This window comes from Pollachius pollachius (assembly GCF_949987615.1).
Source record: "Pollachius pollachius genome assembly, chromosome: 3".
NCBI classification, from domain to species: Eukaryota; Metazoa; Chordata; class Actinopteri; order Gadiformes; family Gadidae; genus Pollachius; species Pollachius pollachius.
The window spans coordinates 8,493,026-8,503,507 of record NC_136936.1 but is presented as its reverse complement, the minus strand read 5'-3'; the positions used below and the strand labels follow the sequence as shown (position 1 = coordinate 8,503,507).

The window sequence follows — 10,482 nt, the reverse complement described above, 5'->3', positions numbered from 1 at the left end:
TGTTTGCATGGAGGCGTCATAATCGTCCACCAATAGGATCAAAGTGCTCAAGGGGCTGCACGGAAGTGAGTCTAAGGTTGGAGGTTAGCTGCGAAACTACCCATTTACCTTGAGATATCAGGTATTATTCAGTGATATTTAATATATATTATTCACATATATATTAACTATAACAGCCCGCCAGACATGAACAGTGTGGGGGAAGCGTGCACGGAGCTGAAGCGGGAGTACGACCAGTGTTTTAACCGATGGTTCGCGGAGAGCTTCTTGAAGGGAGAACGAAGCGGGGAGCCGTGCGGGGACAGCTTCAAGCGGTACCAGCTGTGTGTGCAGCGGGCCATTAAAGAGAAGGACATCCCGGTGGACGGAGTGGACTTCATGGGACCCAACAAAGACAAGCCGGAGAGCTGAACTGCTGCAGCCTTTTCTAACCGCGCATGCGCAACATGCTTTGCCATACAATGAGACTGTATCCTCTACATTCTGCCCACCGCAACATGCGTTACAATTATATCGTTTGGTGCTGGTGTGAAAGACTCTAATCCCGCCAAACTGCAGTGAGATGACAACATGTGTGTTACACCATTCATATCCGTATCGTTATGTTTTACGAGGAGGAGGACACCAACATAACTGGAGCTTGAGGGACTTACCTGAACACTGACTTAATGTTCTGTTTTGAGCTCGAAGAGTGGGCAGGGTCAGATTGATGCTTTAGGTAGATGGGGTGTCTCCTAAAGGAGGAGGTCACTGCTCTGAGCCTCCTTGGAATGGATAATAAGTGTGTTCTTAAGTTGGAGGGACAGTCTCGGTCTGGCATCATTAAACCATCCGTCAGAAGCTTCCGTGTTGTTGTCAAATTTTAATAAAGCCTTGCTATGACTCTGTCCACTCAGGCGTGTTCTGTCTTCTCATGTTATGCCATCACTCGTATTTTATGAGGCAATGTAAACATGCATAACTATGGAAGCCCATTCCCGCCAGTAAAAAAAATAATAATAATAAATTTTAAAAAAAAATAAATAAAAAATCCCCATTGTAAGTCATAATTATGAGATAAAAAGTCGAAATTATGAGATAAAAAGTCATAATAATGAGATAAAAAGTCGAAATTACGAGATAAAAAGTCATAATAATGAGATAATAAGTCGAAATTATGAGATACTTTCTCACAGCAGACGTAGTAGCAGCTCTTAAGCCTAGGGAAATGGATTGTGAGTACATTGAGGACTTCTTTAAACGTGGCTTTACAACTGATGAAATACTTTGCTTGCTGAATCACATGGGATTGTACTAAGCAAACGCACCCTTGAAAGGATTTTAAGCAAGAAGCAGCTCTGGCGGAGAAAGAATAAAACGTATGTGGCTGAGGTGGCAACCTTCATTGAACAGCAACTAGAAACATCTGGTCAGTGCCATGGTTACAGGTGGATGCATCAAAAATGTTGGTTACATGGAATTGTGACTGACAGAGAAACAGTTTGAATATTGCTACAGTTATTGGATGGTGAAGGTGTTGATCTGAGGTCAAGAAACAGACTGCGAAGACGTGTTTACCACAGCTGTGGTCCAAACTATGTTTGGCACATCGATGGCTATGACAAGCTTAAGCCATTTGGAATTGCTATCAGCGGAGGCATTGATGGGTTTTCCAGGAAGATGATATGGCTTGAAGCTTATAAAACAAACAGTGACCCAAAGATCATCGCTGGCTACTTTATGGATGCTGTGATCAATGCTGGTGGGTGCCCTGCCAGACTCAGACTGGATTTAGGAACAGAGAATGGCCATATGTCTGAAATGCAACGGTTTATGCATTTTCCTGCTAACCAATCTGAAACAGACAGTGTAACCTTTGGTCCAAGCACTGGAAACCAGCGAATTGAACGATGGTGGCTGACCTTGCGAAGTGAATGTGTCCAGTTTTGGATGGACCTATTTGACAAACTGAGAGCAGACGGCTTCTTCTCAGACAACTTCTTGGACAAGTCTTTGATCCAGTTCTGCTTTCTTCAAACAATACAGGTAGTTCACACATTATGAGATAAAGAAGGGAGCTAATAATATTTTTAAGAGCCACAAATGATCATATGTATAAAAGTTATTGCCTATGTTCTGTGCAGAGAAGATTAATACTTATGTTATTGTTTCTGGTTAGCAATAATAATGTGGGTTGAGGTATTCCAAGTAGCAGTAGGCATAATTTTAAAATGTAGGCCTACCTGTGTAAAAAAAATGACATAATGATGTAACAGCCCCTTTACATTTTGATAGCTGTGAAATATAAAATGTATTGCACTGCTGCAATTTTATTTTTGTGCCAACCCACCATGTTATGATCAGAAGACAAATCGCACTGTCAGGACTACTTGACTTAGACAGTAATCACCAATGCCTACTATTTATATAAACTGTATATGATTTGCCTATAGGAAGAGCTTAATGAGGTTGTATCGACCTGGAACAACCACAGAATCCGTCGAGTCCACAACTCACGATCACCCCATGGACGTCCCTCCATATTGCATGCTGTCCCTCACCTGTACGGCGGCAGAGACTGCTTGCACCATCTGGACCTGGCGAGGGTTCAAGTCTGCCTTGAAGAGTGTGCCTTCAAGGACTTCCCATGTGATGAAGATGTGTTCCATAGCTGTGTTGAACTGATGTCAGAATATAATCTGACATTAACAAATGATGTGTTTGAAACAGTTAACCTGTATATTGAACTCAGACAGCTGATCAACAATGAACTAGATCTAGATCATTAACTTCTATTTCCCGTTTCATTCAAGGACGAACTGAAATGTAAACAAACAAATCACTTTGTTTTCTTAACATTGAATGTCTAAGAATTGAGTAAAAATGCAAAATCCACACATGTAATAACTTAATACATTTATTCAAATGTTTAAACAAACACAGTATACAAAACTGCATGTTTCTGCTTCAACTGCAATTTAATTTAACAGCAGGGAGATTTGAAAGTAACCCATCTTTAGGCTGTTGTTTGAATGTTTTTGAAATGCCAAACTGTATTTTGGTGAATAAAAACAACAGAACCTGAATGGAGTAAGACAAAATATGCTTACAACGTAAAATTAAAAAGAGAAAACGTAAATGATTACAAGGTTGGACTACTATGTGACATGTACTTGTTTTGTTGTAAACAAAATAATCAAATACACTTTCAATCAACCTATGTTGAGATTAAGGTGCTGAAATAACATTCTGAACTTAAATTCAGTAAGAAAATTACTGACAGTTTATCTTTTTTGTTGCTTAGGTAAAGTTTTTCAAACTACTTAAACAATTACAGCGCATTTTTCACAACAGTATTTTGAACATGACGGGTAAAGAAATACAATTTTAAAACAAATGCAAGTTAGCAGACTCAAAAGCAATTTATTTTGACCTTTGATCATTTAGTACTGTGCACTAAATATTGAGTGTATCTGATGTAAAGGGGTGTTTTCTTAGAAAGAACTGTGAAGCTGGTTGTTGTCTTTTAGATTCCAAAAGTCCTATACATTACAATGTGATCCATTTAATAACCATATGTTTGAAAAAAGATAATTTAGACTCAGGTTATTGGTGAAGTCTAGCAATATAAACAATAAAGTATTCACAGTAATTGTTCTGCATTTAAACATACCACTAAAAAACACATGTTGACCATCTAAAAAAATAAAGTCAACAAAACAAAAGTGGCAAAAGCAGCAGAAAAATGTGGACAGTACATTAAAGCTATGACAGGTTAAACAGTTGTAGCTGTAGTACTTCCTTCATAAGCCAAAAGTCTAAAATCTTACAAAGCCTAAACATGAACATCTAATGGCAGTCCAGTTCCTTTTAGCTGAAATCTTTGTACCTTAGACAATGTCCATTACCCACACGTTGCTCTCTAATACTTTGTTCATTTCATGTCGAAAATCTGGGTAGTTGTCGTAACTGACTGGCAACTCCAAGTAACAGCCACATGTATGAGCAATTGGTCTTCTCTGAAATCCCTGAACTTGTGTGAAACTGACAGTGAGGCTCTTTCCTGTGAGCAAGTCTGACCCAGTGCAAAATCTGAGGAAAAATGAGAGGTGCTGGATGTCTGACTCCCTAAGGTATGCACTTACATACTTGACCATTTGTTTCTCCAGGGCATTCTGGGTACTAGGGTAGGTAATTGATTTTGCGATCTTTTGTGATGTTGGTTGTAGTTCTTCATACACTGCTGCAATCCCTTTCAGCTCTGACCTAACAGGTGCAAGGATGTTGCTCCACTGTTCAATGACAAAGGCAGGCTCTTGAATCAGTTTTTGGTGAGCAAGCTCCCTCAAGATTTGCTCAATGTTATCTGCTGCTTGAAGCCTCCGGCAGTTGTGGATATCCATGATGTCCAACAATTCTTCTTGGTCCACACTCTCAAAATCTGAACAACAAGATTCAAAGATCACTCGCTCAGACTCTGAGACATACTTGAGAAAGTTGTCCACAAGATCACTCTCCACAAAGCCCAAAACAGCTTGCTCCAGAAGTACAGGTGCAAGTTTTACAGGAAGGTACTTCTCTTTTTGCCAGCCAAATGTAATAATTCGGCCTACACTCTCCCATTCTTGTTGACCAAAATCATGACGTAGGTATGGCACTTTGAAGCAATTTCCCAGAGTGCACTGTTCATAAAAGTCATTCCAGAATTCTGACAGTACATCCCTGAAAACACCTCCATCATCCACTGCATTTTCAAACTTTCCATCGGGAAGAATAACTCTAAAGCTCAAGTCATCCTTCAGGATACTTTGCTCAGAAAACACTTGAATAAGTTCTCTAAGAATCTGTCCACGATGAAGAACAATAATTTTCTTCACTCTCTCTCTTTGATTGGCTTGTTCCTGCAACATGTTCATGGAAGGAGGCAGGAGTGATTCAGTAGACAGTGCCTGAGAGAGAGGCAAGGTATCGTCAAGACTGGAGTACTCCATCCCAGAAAAGCTCTCTGTGTGGAAAGTTACAATGTCGCTGTCTTCTAACACACAAACCTGAAGTAATGTTTCACCTTCTGGCAAACTACATGTATCAGTTTGGTCGACTGTGGTGGTGGAAAGAAGGGAAACACTTTGACTGCTTGCATTTGGAAATACTGTGCTGTTTCCAACAAAGATGACATCTGCAGTACTAATCTCTACAGCGTCTGTTGCAGACGTGTCTGGAGAGTAGCCATAGATATCAGGTCTGTCGTGTGTCGTTTCACCTTCAGTTGCATCACTGTTGTCTTCCTCCAGATTTATGTCACTGGTATTTTTTCTTTTCTTGGTTGTTAAATAGAAACGTAAGACAGGTAACTTTGTCTTCTCATATAGTTCCCCGACTGTGATACCACCATCCAATGAATGCTTCTGGAAGTCTGTTAAATCAATGTCAAAATCAGCAAGGCTCCCCTCTGGATTTTTCCCATCTGGAAAAAACAACCTCAGAGCCTTTTCAATCAAGTTCTGTTTTTTACTGTCCTTTGTGACACTCTCTTTTCTGGTTCCCCCACCCTTTTTGGTGCGTACCTGCACAAATTCTCCTTCTCTGAAATGCATCCATCCCAACTCAATTTTTCTCTGACTTTTCTTAGCGTTCTTTGGAGGTGTTTGATGCTCTCTCTCAGACACGTGATCACCTTTGTTTTTTGAGAGCCTTCCTCTGAGACGCTCAAAGATTTTTGACTTGCGCCTGCTGGGTTCTTTTTCCTTTCGTCTGCAGAATCCAAAAACTGCCAGCCGATCACCATAGGATGGCAGATACTCTCCTAGCTGGTCATCTGTCATCAAGTGTATGACACTGGAATCAATCTAAAATAAAGTAAAATAAAGAAAATATTTCATGAATTTTTAGGAAATTAAAACAATGAACAACCTGCATATACAGCACCAAATATTATTTACAAAGCTCTTCCAAACGGTTTTTTAATGTTCATGTGTGATTTGTCAAAATTAAGTATTTCCTATATTTACTACCTTCTCCTGTTCCATTCGCTGTATGTCTTCCTCTGGCACATGCCGGGATCTTAAGTAATCACTTAGCTCATCCATTGTTTGACTGTTCAGAAAACCTCTGCTTCCCTGTTGAATAAAATCTAAACTTTAATATTTCTTAAATAAATTAAATACAGCTGATCTGTACACAATAATCTTTCGTCACAGGCAATTTCATTTTTTAATAGAAAACAAAGACAAAACCTCTTAGTGTGCTCTAAATTCTTCACCTATGAAGAATGGCTCTTGGTTTTCTGATTTTCTAAAGCTACCCATACTGGTAATAATGGAAACAGAGCATTGAATTATTAGGTAGGCTACATTTCAAACTGTCTAAATATGTTTGAGACTGTAATAGAGTGGTCTTTTGTTGCCACCTTGTGAATGGTATAATTAGCTTGCATGAAGCTTTGTTGTTTTTTATTTAACCTGTATTTATACTTGTAATCTCATTGAGACAGGGGTCTCATTCTCAAGAGAGAACTATTAGACAACAGTACAACATTAAGTTACAGACAGACAGGACATTAAGGTTCGACAGTGTTTTGGGGGGGCTGACATTTTTGAATACATAACTACAGCGTCACCGTGTAAACTAGCCAAGCCTTACCCCGTGGAGACTATGACATAACGGCTCCCCACCACTGAATTTATTTTACAGTCTATGCTCAACACATGCGTATTATGAGTATTATTGTGAGTAGCAGATTACCAAACTGTGTCTCTGACAAGGTGCACGGTGTTTTCACTCCTCCATCACTGTGATCAGCGGAGATGGATTGTTTGTTTACATGTGTCAAATAGCAGCGGAAGAGCTACCCGCTAATTTTTTGATTGGCGGCAGGCTGCGTCCACAAAGACTACTCCCCCATACGTCAGACACGCCCTCGCCCATCCGTCGACGGAGGTAGTATGCAAGAGGCGTGACTACGGAGACCCATCGAGCATTCGCAGTTCTCCGTCGGGATGTCGGATACGCAATGCAATTCGCCTCCCGATCGATCTTATATGTTGACTATTAACCATGCAATTGAAATAATATTGTCTAATATTATTTGGTGTTTTATTAGTCCTTAATGTGCAAAGTAAACAATGTACAAAGTAAATAAGGTGCAAGTCAAACCGGGAAAAGTGATTCCGGAAATGATTTTGTTAGAGGACCAATCACAGCCCTTGCCGTCTCCGTCCGTCTCCGTTGCCTCGACGGATGGTCAAAAAATATTGGATTCGCACGTAGGCTCTACGTCAACGGAGAGGGCTCTGTGTCTACAGCACATTACGTAGTATAACCAGACGCATGCAGACCTGTACTGACACTGTTTTTAATATTGGTGTGAACGTAGCCTACTAAATAAATAGCTGGCCTACATTTTCAAAGCTACAGGAACAGCAGTGTGCGAAATACGGGGGGGTCCGGGGGGGGCTCGACCCCCCCGATTGACCCATGAGCCCCCCTGAAAGCCTCAAAAGCAAAATTTGAGGGGGGTCTCAAATTTTGTAAAAAAAAATAATATATATATATAATATATATATTAATGGTCACTTAAATGTTTTATGCTCACCATGTCCAGTATTCAGAATTCAAAACATTTTCTATTTTTTGCCGAGCGGAGCCAGCCAGTCCTGTGCTCTATGCAAATTAGCCATGCGCGCCAAACAGCGTAAAGACTAGTATAACTGTCGAGTTATACTAAAAATGGCTAGCAAGCAAAAGCGCTTGAATGTTTCACCCACACAATTTGGATTCACATCCACGGTTAGACGAATGTGCTTTGTGTAGGCCTATGTGTTCAATACGTAGGCCTATCTGTCTGATCATATTTGCTGTAGATGGATGGTTAAATAATGTCACACGATCGGTTATACACTGCAGGCTCTCATTTGCAAGTGCACGGATTGCGTGCCAGTCTCCGATTAATTCAGCGGCATTTATTCAGTTGATTGCTCTGTAAATGCACCAGATTGGTGCCAATTATTGTCGTGTCTGCATTGTAATGCACAACTTTGCCTCTTGTTTTAAAACAACGTGTATCCAAACAACTTTAGCCAATGCAACCTCCTATGTCAGTGTTGCTATGAATACTATGTTGGATTATGAAAAAGTGTTAGTGTGTGCGTGTGCGATGTCATGTAGACTATAGACTGATTGTCTTGGCTTGCATTCATGAAATATTGTACTGATAGGCCTACTGCATATTGACAACATTTAGATCGGTATTGCGCAAAAATCGGGAGATGGGGACCCCCCCGAATATGGACGGGTATTTCGCATACTGAGGAACAGAGATCTAATATGTTTAGTTGTAACGGTGTACTTATTGAAAGACTTTAACAAAAGTAACCATAGCTGTAATTCTTACCTTATTCAGGGTTGCTTGTCTTTTGCATGGTTGGGGATGCCAGCGATGATGGTGACGATGAAGGGACCCTTGAAAACAGCGCACCTAGAGCGCATGCGCACTTCCTATCTCATAATTTCGCCTTTTTATCTCATAATTTCGACTTTTTATCTCATAATTTCGACTTTTTATCTCATAATTATGACTTACAATGGGGATTCTTTTTTTTTTTTTTTTTTTAAATGTATTAATTTTTTTTTTTTACTGGCGGGAATGGGCTTCCATAAGGAAAGGCTGCTGCGAGTGATAGGACTGATAAACATAATAATAATCAGGCCCGCCGCTCCCTATACGCAGAGTACGCAGACTGCGTAGGGCACCAAGTACCTGGGGGGGGGGCACCAAAAATTATGGTTTGTAAAAAAAATAAAATAATAAAAATAATTATTACATTATTGAATTAAAAATATAAATTAGTTATGAAGAGGCCCACCGTTGTTTTTTCTTAATTGCATAACCTATCACTCAATTTCGGCAATTATATGTTTTTACCTAATATATAAAAAGAGGCTCCCCCCCCCCCCGCTCGCGTAGGGCACCGAAACGGCCAGCAGCGGCCCTGATAATAATAATAATAATAATAATAATAATAATAATAATAATAATAATAATAATAATAATAATAATAAAAGAATAATTATAATCGCCAGCGGTGATTAACGGGACCCGAGCAAAATGAAAAGTCAAGAACACACTAATGGAAGATATATAAATATGACATATGATTATGAAGGAAAGATGATGATGTTCCCCTTAATGCCCTAATGTTCCTTGGCTTTCACGTGACTGGGCTGCAGAGCAATGGCCGAATGTCATGTTCAGCATGGTCTACACAGGATTCGTACTCTCAAACTAAGGTTAACCAGTTCAATGCATTATCCCATTGAGCCACAGAGAAACCTGAAATCTTGCCTCATTCACATGGTGAAAATCTCTATTGATTAGCACACGACATCTGAAAGATCTTTATGTTAATTATGAAGGAAAAATGGTTAACGAAGAAGTTCCCCTTAATGCCATACTGTGTCATGGCAGTCAGATTCTTGGAAAAAAATGAGCCGGAATGTTGTTACTGGGTAATATTTCTCAAATGGAACTACTTAAACAATTTCGGTTTGATGATTTTTGTGAGGCTTGGTCTAAAGATTTTATGTGGCGATTTTGGTGAATGTTTGATTATTTTTGTAGCCTGAGAATCTTTTTATCATGTTTCGCTTTAATTGTGGGAAAAGCAAACATTTTTAGGGCTGGTTTTATGCTCTTTAGGCTATGGTTTATATGTTTGAAAGCCGTGACACACTCTTTTACCAGTTGACCTGAAATACCACGCCTCGCAGTCATGGACTCATAAAGAAAGTCGCAGTCGTAGTCGTACCATGCGTGTTAAGAAGCGCAACATTGAAAAGGGTCCCGTCAGCTGCGTTTCCATCCCCCTGATTTTATGCGAATTTTGAAGTATCGAATTAGTAAACGGTGATGGAAACACCATAATCCGCATAAAAATCCTCTAATTCGCAAAAAAAGTTTATCCGCTCGCTTAAGGTGTTTTTTGAGAAATGCGAAAGAAAGTAAATGCGCAAAATGGTAGATGGAAACACACTTTTCGAAACAGCTGTGACGTAGCGAACATTGAACACACAGGACTGACAACGTCCTTCCGATTTCCGCATAACGACCGGCCATAGCAACCCTGCCGACATCAACTTGTAGCGTCAATATATATATATTTTTTAAGCGTTTGTTTACATAGATATCCTATATCATATAGGGACTATGTGATATAAGATGTCTAAGTTTGCATATCCTTTAATTATACCGTGTCCATTAATCCCTGATTTAAGGACACCTACTAAGTTATTCCAGTCAAATTGTCTGTTCAGCCTTCAAAACGAGAGCTGGTGCATTGTGGAAAATGCATTAAACTGTAATCACAAAGCGCGGTTATATGCTATAGACCCTAGAGCAGGGGTTTTCAAAGTATGAGAGAGTGAGCCCCCCCTCAGAGAACAAATTTCAGCTGAGCACCCCCCCCCAAAAAAAAAGTTATAAATCCCTGTGTTTCGAATGATCTTTTA

The 10,482-nt window shown here is 39.8% G+C and overlaps 1 protein-coding gene across 1 annotated transcript; it reads left to right on the top strand.

Annotated features, from left to right (window-relative positions):
* The first annotated feature begins 63 nt into the window (after window positions 1-63).
* Window positions 64-882, top strand: triap1 (TP53 regulated inhibitor of apoptosis 1). Its single transcript, XM_079732418.1, has one exon. The coding sequence runs from the start codon at window positions 187-189 to the stop codon at window positions 409-411; it is 225 nt and encodes a 74-aa protein (XP_079588544.1). The 5' UTR covers window positions 64-186; the 3' UTR covers window positions 412-882.
* Window positions 883-10,482: the final 9,600 nt, after the last annotated feature.

Excerpts from the sequence above, each read along its gene's own strand:
- triap1 (XM_079732418.1), top strand. The coding sequence starts at position 187 with ATGAACAGTGTGGGGGAAGCGTGCACGGAGCTGAAGCGGGAGTACGAC.